The 17021-nt window shown below is 43.1% G+C and overlaps 1 protein-coding gene across 1 annotated transcript in view; it reads left to right on the top strand.

The window, feature by feature from the left end:
* The window catches only part of plcg2 (phospholipase C, gamma 2), a 37006-nt gene that overhangs the window by 3466 nt on the left and 16519 nt on the right, over positions 1–17021 (top strand). The window contains exons 2-10 of the mRNA XM_028585505.1: positions 7399–7590; positions 11253–11402; positions 13290–13383; positions 13519–13566; positions 13852–13936; positions 15522–15602; positions 15707–15750; positions 15868–15940; positions 16795–16896. Of these exons, the coding sequence (XP_028441306.1) occupies positions 7407–7590; positions 11253–11402; positions 13290–13383; positions 13519–13566; positions 13852–13936; positions 15522–15602; positions 15707–15750; positions 15868–15940; positions 16795–16896 (861 nt within the window). The 5' untranslated portion in view covers positions 7399–7406. The remainder of the gene's footprint in view (positions 1–7398; positions 7591–11252; positions 11403–13289; positions 13384–13518; positions 13567–13851; positions 13937–15521; positions 15603–15706; positions 15751–15867; positions 15941–16794; positions 16897–17021) is intronic.

Here is a 17021-nt window from a genome sequence, read left to right as displayed (position 1 = left end):
CCACAAATGGCGAAGACATGGAACAGTGGTGAACCTTCCCAGGAGTGGCCGGCCGCCCAAAATTACCCCAAGAGCGCAGCGACGACTCATCCAAGAGGTCACAAAAGACCCCACAACAACGTCCAAAGAACTGCAGGCCTCACTTGCCTCAGTTAAGGTCAGCGTTCATGCCTCCACCATCAGGAAAAGACTGGGCAAAAATGGCCTGCATGGCAGAGTTCCAAGGAGAAAACCACTGCTGAGCAAAAAGAACATCAAAGCTCGTCTCAATTTCTCCAGAACACATCTTGATGATCCCCAAGACTTTTGGGACAACATTCTGTGGACCGATGAGACAAAAGTGGAACTCTTTGGAAGGTGTGTGTCCAAGTATATCTGGCGTAGAAGGAACACTGCATTTCATAAAAAGAACATTATACCAACTGTAAAATATGGTGGTGGCAGTGTGATGGTCTGGGGCTGTTTTGCTGCTTCAGGACCTGGAAGACTTGCCGTGATAAAAGGAACTATGAATTCTGCTGTCTACCAAGAGATCCTGAAGGAGAATGTCCGACCATCTGTTCGTGTACTCAAGCTGAAACGAACTTGGGTTCTGCAGCAGGACAATGATCCTAAACACACCAGCAAGTCCACCACCGAATGGCTGAAGAAAAACAAAATGAAGACTTTGGAGTGGCCTAGCCAAAGTCCTGACCTGAATCCTATTGAGATGTTGTGGTATGACCTTAAAAGGCCGTTCATGCTCGAAAACCCTCTAATGTAACTGAATTAGGACAATTCTGCAAAGATGAGTGGGCCAAAATTCCTCCAGGACGCTGTAAAAGCCTCATTGCACGTTATCGCAAACGCTTGGTTGCAGTTGTTGCTGCTAAGGGTGGCCCAACCAGTTATTAGGTTTAGGGGGCAATCACTTTTTCACACAGGGCCATGATGGTTTGGATTTTTTTCTCCTTTAATGATAAACACCTTCATTTACAAATTGCATTTTGTGTTTACTTGTGTTGTCATTGACTATTGTTTAAATTGGTTTGATGTTCAAACACTTAAGTGTGACAAACATGCAAAGGAACAGGAAATGAGGAAGGGGCAAACACTTTTTCACACCACTGTATATATATATATATATATATATATATATATATATATATATATATATATATATATATATATATATATATATATATATATATATATATATATATATATATATATATATATATATATAACTGTTTTTTTTTTTGATATGCTCATACATCACAATGACAACCTTTTTTAAGAAAGTGGTTGAAGGAATCAAAGAAGGGTTGAACAAGTCTGTCACTGGTGGAAATCCTGAGAGTCTTGCTAGAGTCGGGGCGCGCTCCAGTCATTTCAGTCGTTTGGTGTAAGGTGCTCATTAAACTCAGAGGCAGTCTTACCGTGTTTGATATTAAAAGTGCAGTAGGTAAAACTTATAAAACTAACTTTCTGTCATATTTGCTGAAACTGACCCTATGTTCCAGTTGAACTACATGAAGCAGGTCATTTAAAAAAAATTATCTGGCTCCTCTGGCACCACCTACAGCCTGTAGTGAGATTTGCAAAAATCCAGCGCTCCCTGTTTTTTGGCTAAGTCCTGGATCTTCCCAATCCTACCTACAGCACCTTTAACGTAAGTTTTAAGTCTCGGAAGTGAGGTTTAATCTTGTGAACATTGTCAACAACCAATGGGTGCGCTCACTCCAGCACCAAACAGGAAGCAGAAAACTTCTAGAGCCAGTTCTGTTTATGGTTGCTATGGCGCCGTGCTAAGCTAAATGCTAAAGGGGGAAAGTTGCATATTTTAACAATTCTGAAGCGAATCATCCAACGGGAGTTTTACCGGCAGATAAACGCAGACGTCCAGGTACTGCCGCCATTCATCTGCATGTATGGCGGAACAGAAAATAGACAAACCTTCACTTAAGTTACCGGCTAATGCTACCGCTAGCTAGCTGGCTAGCTTGGTTACATTTTACAAAACAAATCTAGTTATAGTTTTGCAATTTGGGACCCTTTACATATTATGAGGTGATTGTCTTTAGATGTGAGATGGAGTCAGGCCTCATTCTTATCAAAGTCTGTTAAGTCTTAATCACTTAAGGACTAGTTTGGAGTTACAGTATTTACGAACGCTACAAATGTTAGAGCTGCTCATCTCATTGGCTGAATTTGACAGCAATAGGTGGAGCCAATCAAGGGTCACAGGTTTACATTGTGTTTCACTAGTTAATTTGTTCTAGAGCTAACTCATTTATGCCAACGAAGTTGACTGGCCACAGTGGGCCCAGGTATGTGTACTCATTTTAATTGTAGACATTGAAATGTGTAAGTTATTAGATAAAATTAGCTTTTGTTTGGTGAGACTGGATGAATACAGTATGACCTCTGCTTTAACTTTCTTGCAAGTGAACTTAACTGCAATTTCAAAACCTCTCTTGTCACTACTGTCTCATCTGTTCCTCTGGCCTTTGTCTCACTTTAACCAGTGAGAAATGTTTTGCCTCTTGTTGCATTTGGTATTTTGTGCGATGCAATTAATGCAGTTTTGACCCATTTAAGTACAATATCAAAAATGTGAATTAAATTCCCATGAAATGTGATCCTATTAACCTTAACCAGAAAGTTGCTAGGTGCGTGTATTTGTGTGTATACATATGCATTCCTTCACTGTATATATGTTTCATAGTGTTTCTAAGGAATGACACACCAACAGAGCAAAACATGTTAAAATTCTGCACAGTGCATCATCACATCATAATTTCATATGAACACTGGTTTTCCTGAAGCGGGCGTGTTTGCATGTGTGACGTGAACACATTTATGGCTGTATTGGCACAGTATTTGTGTTATGTATTGCTGCAGCATGGGTACGAGGAAATTAGTTTAGTCTAAATAAGGCTGATCCCAATTGGGGACATTCCCTTCACAGGGTAAATGTTTGAGCAGGTAAAACAGGGGAATAGTTGTGTAATGTCAGTTAATCATTTATTGATATTAAGCAAGGGATTCATCGGCACACTCTTTATAATGATAAGCATCAAAGCATTCTTTTTGATGTATACAACATCACACGTCTTTTTAATCACATCTAAATATAAAGAATGGGGTCCCAGTGGCAATGATTTTTAAGAGCTTTTGGACTTTTCCAAGTGATTCTGTGTTGTCTTTAATTAACACATTATTACTTTTTTGGATGTAGAAAAATCCTAGAAAACTCTTCACACTACATTTTTATTGATATTTCATAACCTAGTGTAGTTCAAATGTCATTAAACAGAACTCCTGTGGCACTGTTTTGTTTTGATATCTCTATTCATTTGCAAGTTAAATATTAGGCATTGTGATGTACCATTTTAACCTTCAACCCTATACCTCAACTCCACAAGTATGTACTTTAAGTATGTATCCACACTATTTTTATTTTACACTATATTCCTGGTTCATTTCAGCCATAGAAATGCACCGGGTCATGGGAAGTCAAACTGTTATCCACTTACTGCCACACACATATGCTGATAAGATGGTGGGCACTGCAACTGTAGAGTTGTGCTTTTTAATAACAAATGTTTTGTCCAGTCTAGTGACGTTGTCTATTGTTGTCTAAGTTTTAAGTCCAATCAAAACAGCCCCATCCTCATTACCACCAATGCCCATCTAACTTTCTCCCTCAAAGCCACGAAGAAATAAACTAATACAGTATGCTGTATGTATAAAATAAACTAATACAGTGTACTGTATGTATAAAATAAACTAATACAGTGTGCTGTATGTTTAAAATAAACTAATACAGTGTACTGTATGTATATAATAAACTAAGTCAGTGTACTGTATGTATAAAATAAATGATTGACAGAGCACGAGGGATTGTATTGAAACAAGACTGATAATAATAAAATGATCTGAGGCAGAAAGAGAGCATGGTCACTATAAGATATGTATCTGAGCTCTTAACATTTGCATGTGATATTAATATTGCTGTTGTATTGTATGTGAGGAAAAGTGGATGACAGATGTGAGGATCCACAGCTGGAGAGGACACACAGTAACACTAATCGATAGAACAGGGGAACTCCTTTTAACTCTGTTTAACCCTGATGATGCTATGTTCACACTTGGCGTCTTTTTTTTTTACAAGAAAAAGTTGACTAGAGCACTTTTGTAGTAAAAAAAAGCTGGCAGCGTTTTGGTTCCAAAAAGTAGCCGAGAGCTGTTGCTATAACAACAGCTGCTACAGTATTCTATAGCACTATGTGGAACAGTGCTAACGTTGGATCAAACAAAGTGACTCCATTTTTTGTTGTTATGAAAATGACAGATCTGGCTACTCTGCCTGTCATTGGTCGGCTGTCAAAAAGGCGCTTGACTTAGGGGCGTTTTTTCAAAAAAGTAGAACTTTTTTCAACTGTAAAAAGACTCTCTGAGCAGCAGAAAAAAAGTCGGCGGTGGCGTTTAAAAAAACGCTTAGGACTTTTTTGAAAACACCTCTGTCTGAATTCAATTTCAATTTTATTTATAGTATCAAATCATAACAAGAGTTTTCTCAAGACACTTTACAGATAGAGTAGGTCTAGACCACTCCATAATTTACAAAGACCCAACAATTTCCCACGAGCAAGCATTTGGTGCATCACTGGCGCGGAAAAACTTTGCCTTTTTACAGGCAGAATCCTCGGACAGACCCAGGCTCTTTGTGGGTATCATCTGTCGCTGCTGGTTGGGGCGTAGCAGGGTGGTGCGGGGCATAGCAGGGCATAGTAGGATGGTGCGGGGCATAGCAGGGCGTAGTAGGATGGTGCGGGGCATAGCAGGGCGTAGCAGGGTGGTGCGGGGCATAGTAGGGCGTAGCAGGATGGTGCGGGGCATAGCAGGACGTAGCAGGATGGTGCGGGGCATAGTAGGGCGTAGTAGGATGGTGCGGGGCATAGCAGAGCGTAGTAGGATGGTGTGGGGCATAGTAGGGCGTAGTAGGATGGTGCAGGGCATAATGGTGCGGGGCATAGCAGAGCGTAGTAGGATGGTGCGGGGCATAGCAGGGCGTAGTAGGATGGTGCGGGGCATAGCAGGGCGTAGTAGGATGGTGCGGGGCATAGCAGGCGTAGTAGGATGGTGCGGGGCATAGCAGGGCGTAGTAGGATGGTGCGGGGCATAGTAGGGCGTAGTAGGATGGTGCGGGACATAGCAGGGCGTAGTAGTGTGGTGCGGGGCATAGCAGGGCGTAGTAGTGTGGTGCGGGGCATAGCAGAGCGTAGTAGGATGGTGCGGGGCATAGCAGAGCGTAGTAGGATGGTGCGGGGCATAGCAGAGCGTAGTAGGATGGTCTTGGGGCATAGTAGGGCGTAGTAGGATGGTGCGGGGCATAGCAGGGCGTGGTAGGATGGTGCGGGGCATAGCAGGGGCGTAGTAGGATGGTGCGGGGCATAGTATGGTGCGTAGCATAGGATGGTGCGGGGCATAATGGTGCGGGGCATAGCAGGCGTAGTAGGATGGTGCGGGGCATAGCAGGCGTAGTAGGATGGTGCGGGGCATAGCAGGGCGTAGTAGGATGGTGCGGGGCATAGCAGGACGTAGTAGGATGGTGCGGGGCATAGCAGGGCGTAGTAGGATGGTGCGGGGCATAGCAGAGCGTAGTAGGATGGTGCGGGGCATAGCAGGGCGTAGTAGGATGGTGCGGGGCATAGCAGAGCGTAGTAGGATGGTGCGGGGCATAGTAGGGGCGTAGTAGGATGGTGCGGGGCATAGCAGGCGTAGTAGGATGGTGGGGGCATAGCAGGCGTAGTAGGATGGTGCGGGGCATAGCAGGGCGTAGTAGGATGGTGCGGGGCATAGCAGAGCGTAGTAGGATGGTGCGGGGCATAGCAGGGCGTAGTAGGATGGTGCGGGGCATAGCAGGGCGTAGTAGGATGGTGCGGGGCATAGCAGGGCGTAGTAGGATGGTGCGGGGCATAGCAGGCGTAGTAGGATGGTGCGGGGCATAGCAGGGCGTAGTAGGATGGTGCGGGGCATAGCAGGGCGTAGTAGGATGGTGCGGGGCATAGCAGGGCGTAGTAGGATGGTGCGGGGCATAGCAGGGCGTAGCAGGATGGTGCGGGGCATAGTAGGGCGTAGCAGGATGGTGCGGGGCATAGCAGAGCGTAGTAGGATGGTGCGGGGCATAGTAGGGCGTAGTAGGATGGTGCGGGGCATAGCAGAGCGTAGTAGGATGGTGCGGGGCATAGCAGGGCGTAGTAGGATGGTGCGGGGCATAGCAGAGCGTAGTAGGATGGTGCGGGGCATAGTAGGGCGTAGTAGGATGGTGCGGGGCATAGCAGGCGTAGTAGGATGGTGCGGGGCATAGTAGGGCGTAGTAGTGTGGTGCGGGGCATAGCAGAGCGTAGTAGGATGGTGCGGGGCATAGCAGGGCGTAGTAGTGCGGTGCGGGGCATAGCAGAGCGTAGTAGGATGGTGCGGGGCATAGCAGGGTGTAGTAGGATGGTGCGGGGCATAGCAGGACGTAGCAGGATGGTGCGGGGCATAGTAGGGCGTAGCAGGATGGTGCGGGGCATAGCAGAGCGTAGTAGGATGGTGCGGGGCATAGCAGAGCGTAGTAGGATGGTGCGGGGCATAGTAGGGCGTAGTAGGATGGTGCGGGGCATAGCAGGGCGTAGTAGGATGGTGCGGGACATAGCAGGGCGTAGTAGTGTGGTGCGGTGCGGGGCATAGCAGAGCGTAGTAGGATGGTGCGGGGCATAGTAGGGCGTAGTAGGATGGTGCGGGGCATAGCAGGGCGTAGTAGGATGGTGCGGGGCATAGTAGGGCGTAGTAGGATGGTGCGGGGCATAGTAGGGCGTGTGGTAGGATGGTGCGGGGCATAGCAGGCGTAGTAGGATGGTGCGGGGCATAGTAGGGGGCGTAGTAGGATGGTGCGGGGCATAGCAGGCGTAGTAGGATGGTGCGGGGCATAGCAGGGCGTAGTAGGATGGTGCGGGGCATAGCAGAGCGTAGTAGGATGGTGCGGGGCATAGTAGGGCGTAGTAGGATGGTGCGGGGCATAGTAGGGCGTAGTAGGATGGTGCGGGACATAGCAGGGCGTAGTAGTGTGGTGCGGTGCGGGGCATAGCAGAGCGTAGTAGGATGGTGCGGGGCATAGTAGGGCGTAGTAGGATGGTGCAGGGCATAGCAGGGCGTAGTAGGATGGTGCGGGGCATAGCAGGACGTAGCAGGATGGTGTGGGGCATAGTAGGGCGTAGTAGGATGGTGCGGGGCATAGCAGAGCGTAGCAGGGTGGTGCGGGGCATAGCAGAGCGTAGCAGGGTGGTGCGGGGCGTAGTAGGGCGCGCAGAGTGCAGTTGTTAGCTGCCTGTGAATGAAAGTCTTTGTGTCTCTCCTGTCCTGTCTCAGCTGCAGAGATGGCTTCTAGGGAGCAGCAGGGCGAGATGACGGAGTACAAGAAGATCTTGATCAAACGGGACTTGGAGATGGGCGTGGTCATGACGGTGTTTCGGCAGAAGACGGAGCGGCTCACTGTCCAGGTCATCATGGAGACCCGGCAGGTGGCATGGACACGCACTGCAGACAAAACCGATGGTGTCTGTGAGTATATAAATTATTATATTAATCAGGGCTGGGACGATATGCTTTTGTCCCGATTCTATTCCTTCGGTTTGTATCATGATATACAGTACCTATATATATTTATTGTGATTCTACAAGTATTGTGATTTGATAGTATTGAGTATTGCGATTTCTTTTCTTAACTTCTTTAACAAAAACAAAAGTTGAATAATACACTTTCTAAAAACTAATTGCTTTCGAATCACAAATCAGTCAGTCTGACTGGATTTTCTGCTTTTGCTCTGTTTTGCTGGAAATGGATTTGATGTAGGCGGTAGCATATAAACAGAAAATATTAAGGTCAATCATTGGTAGAATGAAAAACTAGTGATTCTAGGGAAAAGAATCGATTTTAAAAATCATCGCAAAAAAATCACAATATCTATATATATATTTTCCCCCATCCCTAATACTAAAATTGAAAAATCATCATCTTCTTCTTAGTTAGTATTTTTCAGAGACAATATATCTTCACCATTAAAGCCATTGGGATAGTAAAATGTGGGCTATACTCGCCGCAGCTGACCTGTCGAGCGCCAGTGTGACGTCATGGGAGCGCCGTAACTGTTTATACTGGCGCATGGTGGTCGCGACACTAGCTGCAGTCTTCTCCTGAACAGAGGGGGCGCTAATGAGGAAAGGCTACCGACTTTACTCTTTCTACAGACTAGAAGAAGAAGAAAAAGGTAAACAACGGCAGAACTGGCAGCAGCATTGACGTCAGTGCTTTGATTTGATTGGATGAGCTACTTGGTGGGATCGAGCCATCATTCACCATAAAAGAACTCCTCTTAACCCAGGAAGTTTACCAGAGAGACTTGTAGTCACTCTGAGAGTCCTGGCATGACGTTGTCCTCGAGCTCGTTCATGCTTCCTGCTTCTGCTTTGTCGCACGCTGCTGAAAAAAATAGAGTGGTTAGCGCCGTCGGACGCGCAGTCAAAATCCTGGCGCGCCAGCGAGATCTACGTCATTTTGACATCACATTGGCGCGCACCAGCTCGGCTGCGGCGACTGTAAAAAGTCCTTAAGCGTGTGCAAAACCTTGGATGAACTTTAAAGAATTAAATTAATCAATCACATGAAATATTTAATGTTGACTCAATGTAAAAAAAAAAAATATTCACTTTAATTTATAGTTTTTTTATATCCATGCAATTTATTTTCTTAATGTAGAGCAAGCCAATTATTTTATATATATATATATATATATATATATATATATATATATTTTGTTTGTTTTTTTTTGTCCAAAAATTTAAAAAAAATTGTTGTCTTCAGTCTTAATGTAAATAATCCATTCAGTTTAATCTGAAATGTTTACAAACATTTTTTGAATGATATAACAAACTAATTGTTTTAGGTTTTCTCAACAAAACATATTTATTGTACATATCTGTTGTACATATCTGTTTGCAATTTACATGGATGAATAATCTCCTTCAGTTTGATGTCTAGCTGCTAGTTTATATTGTATCCCAATAAAAAAAATAGTTTCACCATAAACATGATTTACAACATTTAGTTTATATCAAAAAACTACACATTTTCAGCTATTGGAGTGAGAAAATACATATTAAGCAAACAACAGCATTGTTTGCTTTTTTCAGTGTAGTTGACTGAATTAGTATGTATAGCTTTAGTTAGCTTTAAATTGCTGTCTCATGCAGTGCATTTTACATTATATTCATGATGAACACAGTGATGATGGTACCCTGTGGAGTTTTTTGCCTTTAGTACTGTAATGCTGTTTTTACGATCGGCCCCCAGATTATTAAGGACACACATGCACGCACATTAGCATCCAGGCAACTTGGTATATATTCTGACTACCAGTTTCACTCTTTCCACCCACAGAAATGTACCACAGTCAAAATAACATTCACCTTTATTGTTTTTTTTGTTATGTTTTTTATTTTTACCTTCATAAGTAGGAACAAGTTCTTATTTACAGTGGCGGCCTAACAAGTGACAAAGCTACTTAGGGGAAGAGAAGGAGGGCTAGGAGATAAAAATACATTACACAAACCGTATGAAAGTAACACTTCAAATTGGCAGTGAACTAGTTTAGAGGCCGCAGAAGTCTCAGAGGCAGATCTAAAAACACAGCAAACCAAAAGGATCTGCCCGCCACTAGGGCTTATTTGGATTTTTCTTTGTGATTTGGGAGAACCATCCCTTAAAATAGAAAAATGTTATTATACATTGGGCAGTGTGCATACACTGTTTTGTGTCATCTCGCCATGATATGTTGGTTATGTAATTAAGCGGATATCACCATGGCTGAATGTTGAACTTGTTGTGCAAGCGCTGTACAATGCACTACCTCGACTGGCTACTAGATACTTGATCTTGGTATTATTTGGTATGTTAGTAATTTCTTTTAAGTCTTCTTTAATAGAATCCTGGTAAATATTGTTCCATCAAGAAGATATTAAGGAGAGGGGCATGCATGGGGCTGTGCTGGTTTGGACGTCTTTAAAGCTGTCACACATTGTGATGGTTGCACTTGCAGGATTCACCTTAGCTCCAGCCGGGCTCACTGTGGGCCCCTCTTATATTCTTAGCCACCCTTACATTCTTCTTTATCTTAACATTCATCCTATCGGCCCCTGAATAGCTTCACCAATGCAGGTAGTTTTCAGTGCCTTTTGTTGTCTGTAGTAGGAGCGAAAGCTGCTCTTGTCATTTCCTTCCCCACATTTCCTCAGCTACTAACAAAACCGAGTCCCTGCTCAGCTCTTTTGTAGCTGAGTCATCACTGCCTAGTCTATATCGACGACGTTTCACTTTCGGGATTGCTCCGGTGCCGCCGGAAATTCCACTGGATGCCCCGTGCGCATTTTCTCCCCCCTTACGGGCTGTGGTAGTAACCGTATATTTTATGAGGGGTGCTGCCGCTCTATCGCTAGCTATAGGTGGAGAAATTCATGCACCCAGCTGCTGTGTTAATCACTGCGGGTTGACCTGACATTAGCTGAGGCGTTGTAGTGAGCTAGCGGGCTATCGGTTGCACTAATTCCCATTAAACTGAACATTTCCATTGATGGTGAAGTGAGACAAGGTGAATGGGACTTCATTGGGAATATTTATGTTGACATTTCTGTCTAATCGAATCATAATCGCAATATCTGGCGGAAAAATGGCAATTTGATTTTTTTCCCCAAATTGTTCAGCCCTACTTTATTGCATTGAATTCCATCATGACAACAGTCATAGTTGCTAAGAGATTTGTGATGTTGCAGTTAAGATACTATTTGTGGATATTTTGGGTGTGTGTTTTGATTCTCCCGCACCAAAGTATGTCAAAGTGTGAAAATAACCATGCCCTAAAGAAAGCTAAATATAGCAGTGTGAGAGCTGAAAAAGAACCATGTCACATCTATTCTACTGTTTGTCACTTGTGTTTTTTATGATTCAGACTACAGATGGAATTCTCCTGCCTTAAAACAAATTAAATAAAATACATACATAAAATAGATAAATATTCTCAAATGCTAAAACAAATGTGTAAAACTGCAAAGCCTGCATGCCACTCTACCAGTTCGACATGACGTGCCATGTTTTGTTTTTTTGGCGGCCATGACAAATAGGTGTTATGTCATGCCATTGATTCAGCAGAAATATGTGCACTGTGTTTCAGTGGACCTGTTTGAGATCCGAGAGATCCGTCCAGGGAGGAACGCCAAGGACTTTGAGCGCTTCAAAGATGGCAAGGACAAACACGATGAAAACAGCTGCTTCACAATCTTCTACGGCTCACAGTTTGTTCTCAACACCCTCAGTCTGGGAGGTGAGCTCTTTGTTTATGTGTGTTCTAATGACTTCTAATCCAAAGTGGATTTATACATTTCCTTTGTTAGGTCTTTGGATATGGTTGATGTTTTGAAGGCTTACAGTATGCTGATTTTTTAGGGATGTCCCGATCAGTGTTGGTCATCTTACTTTAAAAAAGTAATTAGTTACAGTTACAAATTACTTCTCCCAAAAAGTAATTGAGTTAGTAACTCAGTTACCACATTGTAAAAGTAATTAGTTACTCAGCAAAGTAACTGTGGCGTTATTTTTTATGTTCTATAACATCTTTAACGTCAAATATGTTTATATTAACTGATTGAAGAATAAAAACACTATATACAGTATCAGCTGTTGCTGACCCGAAAAATTGAGCGTTGCTTGTTTTACCAGAGTGGCTCCGTCTCCTTGGCTGGAGCTCACGCTCGCTGCATTTGGGCTGGGGGGGTTGGGTTAGCAGCAGCAACAAGTGTCCTGTTAGCATGTGTTGATGTGAGGGGCTTCATAAGATTGGAGTTGTTTGAGGCAGACGTGGATAAAGTCTTTTTTTCCTGGGCATAGCGTGCATGTGACATTAACATTCTTGCCTTTAATTTCAATGAGCGAGAAGTAGGGCCGGTACTTCCAGTAGATTACTCCGTTACTGAAAAAATAACACCGTTATACTTAAACGCTGTTACTCCCAACACTGGTCCCGATCCACACACGCCCTGCGCCACAGACGCACCTCCAGACTGCCTGGATGCCGCCACTTTCAAACCAAGATGGCGCAGCCATTCACCAGTGTCTGTCCAGACAGTGTCTCATAGGTTTCCAGCCCTTGGCAACAATTTAAAAAGTCTGTCTCTCTAAGTCACCCGTATTTTACAGAAGCAGATTACTCTAATTATCCACACTTCTTGTGTATTACGCTTAAGACATATTTTAGTTACTTTGTTTACTTATTTTTGTAAACAAAAATGGTGTGCAGCTCTATTATCTGAGCAACTACAAGTATCGGATCTGGACTCGGTATCGGCAGATATTCAATAATTAAGAAATCGGATCGGGAGTCAGAAAAGCTGATCGGGACATTCCTACAATATAATAATATTTTAAGTTCAAAGATCATAAATAAAGCTACTAGGACAGCACTCTGATTTGATAGTTTAATGCTACACAACAGAGGTTTCTGGCGGCGCCCTTCCTCAGCGTGTACACCGTCAAATACAAACAAAACTCCACACACAGGTGGGTTTAATTACACAGCCAATACTGCACAGGTGGAGTAAATCATCCACAACTAGCACTTCAATCCCAACGGAGGGACCACAACCGATCCTTGTTGTTTAATGTTTAATCTCTGCACTGCTTTAGTGTCTAAAAGGAGGGCATAGGCCATCTGCCAATGGTATCTATCTCTGTAATAAACAATACAGAAATGATTTGGGTCCATGTTTAAAGCTTTTAAGATTTCTTAGCTATTCCCTATCATTATATTAGGTATCACAAACTTGCTGAAGTGAAATTTTCTTTTTTAATCTTGTGAACCTATTATCAAGCATCTAATTAAGTGCTTTGATAAGGTTATGTTCACGTTTTCTGTTTAGTGCTCCTTTGCTCCCAGAACTCGTGTGAACAATGAGCGCTCAAAGGCCAAGTATTTCCTAAACAGCCAATCTGAGGATGTTTTAAAAGCAGATGCAATTTCATTTGATTTATAGTGTCAAATCATAACAGAAGTCTCAGGAAACTATCGAGATAGAGTGGGTCTAGACCACACTGTATAATTTACAGAAAACCAACAATTCCCTTAAGAGTATGCATTCAGATCCCCTCCGCGCCATCCCACAGTGCTAAATGTCTGTTTAGTACCGTCATACTTTCTGGTTTGCTCATTTTCCAGCTGACTCTGTTGAAGAGGCACAGAAATGGCAGATAGGACTAGAATTGCTGAGGCAAGAGACACTGGAAGCTCCGACTCCAGTTCTTATAGAGAGGTAAGCTTGGTACACACACACACACACACACACACACACACACACACACACACACACACACACACACACACATCACACAGTTATTAGTGATACAGACAACCAATCATTGATCTCTTTGTGTTCTTCTCCCTCCAGTTGGCTGAGGAAGCAGATGTATTCTGTCAATCAGACCAAAACAAACAGGTACTGTATATATGTCTAATGTGGTTACTCAATCATACTAGTTTTGTACATAAATGATGAAATCAATATCAATTTACACATGTAAATGTACTATCTAAAGTAATCAAATTTCAACATGTGAGAAAGCCTGTAGGAACTGTAGCACTGCTCATTATCCCATCTTTTGTCTAAACTGTTGAAAACGTTTCTAAATATTTTACACGTTACATACAAAAAGGCATATTGAAAGCATTAAAGATGCCAGATGCACAGATGATGTGTACTGTTTCTTTGTGTCCTTCCCAGCATCTCCATGAAGGAGCTGAAGGCTCTGCTAGCGTTGCTCAACTACAAGGCCCCCAACTATCGTACTCTCAAAGACAAATTCCAGGTACTCTTGTCTTCATATCGTGTCCTCATCATTGTTGTGTGTAATTTATTCTTTAATTAATTAATTCAACTTTTTAGGGTATCTCTTTATCTCAGGCCTTAGAACCATGACTCCATGATTAAACCTACATAGACACAATAGACAAGGACAATCGGAGGACTATTAATCTATTCTACCAATGCAACTAATGCAACCAATGCAAACTGCGTTATTTCTGTCATATCAGAGATTGCCAATGACTTGATTAGTCCAACCCACTTCTCAATCCTAACTTGCTTTAGTGTCACACACTGATGCAAAAATCTCCCTTTAGTCCAATCCAATCCACCTTTATTTATAAAGCACTTTAAAAACAACATAGTTGACCAAAGTGCTGAACACAATCTAAAATAAGTAATAACATATAGTAGTGACACAATAGAACAATAAAATAGCAATACAAAAGAATTCGAAAAAGAAAAACAGCCTCAAAAATCATCCCTCAAACTGAGTTAAAAGCCAAAGAAAATAAATGAGTTTTAAGACGAGATTTAAAAACGGGAAGAGACTCGGTCAATCTGATGTGCAAAGGCAGTTCATTCCAGAGTCTCGGAGCTGCCACCGCAAACGCACGATCACCCCTGGATTTACGCTTGGTCTTAGGGATGACCAGTAGTGCCTGGTCCGCTGACCGGAGCAAACGAGAGGGGGTATAGGGTACAATCAAATCGGACAAATACTTGGGGGCCAAATCATGCAGACATTTAAAAATCAAATAAAAGAATTTTTAAATCTGTGCGAAAATGCACAGGAAGCCAGTGGAGAGATTGTAGGATAGGTGTGATATGATCACATTTTCGAGGTCCAGTTAAAAGACGAGCAGCTGCATTTTGAACCAATTGTAATCGTGCCATATTAGATTTGCTAATGCCAGTGTAGAGTGCATTGCAATAATCTAAACGAGTAGTAATAAAGGCATGAATTAAAATTTCAAAATCATGTCGCGATAGAACCGGTTTCACCTTAGCCAGTTGACTAAGCTGGAAAAAGCTGAGCATCGAGTTTTAAGCGACCATCCAACTTGACTCCCAGGTTTGTAACCACAGGGCTAATATCTCTAGTGTCTGTATGGAACGCAGCGGGCAGACCAGCAGCAGGACGTAGTATTAGGAGCACCAACGGTAGTGAGTGGGTCAAACAACACAAGACTTTCCCCCAGGAGACCGGCTTTTGTGTCCCGTTCATAACCTGCGTATCACTGAAACGTCCATTTTGTAACCCCACCCACGATCTCTTCCTAACACCTAACTGTCCCGTTCTTCTCCCTCATGTCAGTTAAACGTACCTCCCGACCTAGAGCGTTAAAAAGTGACGCCAAGAGTCCCGACCCAGAGCATCTAAATATGATGGGGGGCTAGATGCTAAAGGAGACTTTTTGCATCAGTAACAAATGCCAAAGGGACCTGACCAAGCGTCACTTCTTGTGGCGCTGGGAGTGAGAATGTGTTGATTAGACATGACCTGATTTGGAAATAAATCTTTCATCACTCTGTAGGTGCTCTTGTACTGTCGTCTCAATCATTGTTTTTTACTTCTGCTTTCACAGGAAGTGGGAGCAAAGAAAGACCGCCTGGACTTTGAGCAATTTCATAAATTGTACAACATTATAATGTTTGAACAGAATGAGGTGAGTCTAAATTGAACACATTAATGTAACTACATACTGTATATATTATTGCACCAATGTTTTTTTCCCCCAGCATTTACATTCATATTTTATTTTAAACCCAGATCCTTGATGAGTTCAAAAAGGAATCATGTGCTTTTATTCTGGGGTGAGCTCCTGTTTTTCTTCTCTTTGCCAAACACTTGATCTTAACAAACCTGATGTGAAGTTAGTCTGCAGTTAGTCAGCGTGTTTGACTGTGTGTCTGCTCTTCTCCATTATACAGTAACACAGATAAGCCAGATGCCTCGGCAGTTCTGCTCCATGACTTCCAACGATTCCTCGTCTACCAGCAAAAAGTAAAATAAGTCATTGATTAGTACACCAGACAGAGGAGGTGTTGTTGTAACTTTGCATGTCTGACTCATGTTTTATCTGCTTCTTTGTGCTTGTGTCAATCCACTATTCTCTCATTCCCTTTCCCAGTAATTTGTAACCTGCAGTTAATTATTATTTTATTAGCAACATGCTGTACACCATCTTGTATTGGTATCCACCAATCCCCCCTCCCCCCCTTTTTATTTCCTGCCTTGCATTCTCAAACCTCCATGTTCTACTTGCCTCCAAAGTCCCCTTTCTTTCTTTCCTCTATCACTTTGCAGAGGGCAAGGAGGAAAAGAAAAAGAAAGAAATACTAAGGTGAAAAAAAAGATTAACTGGATGATTAAATAAACCTCCACCCACATGACAGGGTTTCCACAGAGTCTTAAAAGTCTTAAAAAAGTCTAGCCTTTCAGCGGCAAAACCAGCACTTTTGTGGAGCTAAATACAAGCTGGAGAGTTGTCCTGTTAACTTACATTGTAGCTTGTTTCACTGACCGCCGACTGGTCCAGGTTGAAAAAAACACTAGTTACCCTTTAATAGGCAGAATCTCTTTTTGCCAGTTTGAGGACTCTGACTCTGTTTTTTGTTGTTGTTGCATTGCTCTCAATGTACACAGAAATATGTACAGGGGCTCGGTCCTCGACGCAGCAGCCAGGGGTTCGGCTCTGACCTGCGGCCCTTTGCTGCGTGTCGTTCCCCCTCTCTCTCCCCTTTCATGTCTAAAGCTGTCCTGTCAGAAACAAAAGGCCTAAAAATCCCACACACGAAAAAAAACAACTTTTTAAAACATATATTCCTCTCTTCTTTCTGTGTCCCTTCATCCCTCAGGAATCCTGGGCCAGTGACCTGAACCAAGTCAGAGAACTGATGACCACCTTCATCGATGACACCATGAGAAAAACCAATGATCCCGAGTTCACCGTCAGCGAGGTATTCTGCTCTGGGCCTGCAAGTATCGTGTGTAACAGAGATAGACTGCAAAGATGCAACAGGTGGGGGGAGGGAAGACCACAACAGGACGTCACACAAATGGGTCATTCGGATTGCTTATTCTG

This window comes from Perca flavescens, chromosome 8, assembly GCF_004354835.1.
Source record: "Perca flavescens isolate YP-PL-M2 chromosome 8, PFLA_1.0, whole genome shotgun sequence".
In the NCBI taxonomy this organism is placed as follows: Eukaryota; Metazoa; Chordata; class Actinopteri; order Perciformes; family Percidae; genus Perca; species Perca flavescens.
Note: the sequence above shows the minus strand (reverse complement) of the source record. Positions and strands in the feature narration are given on the sequence as shown.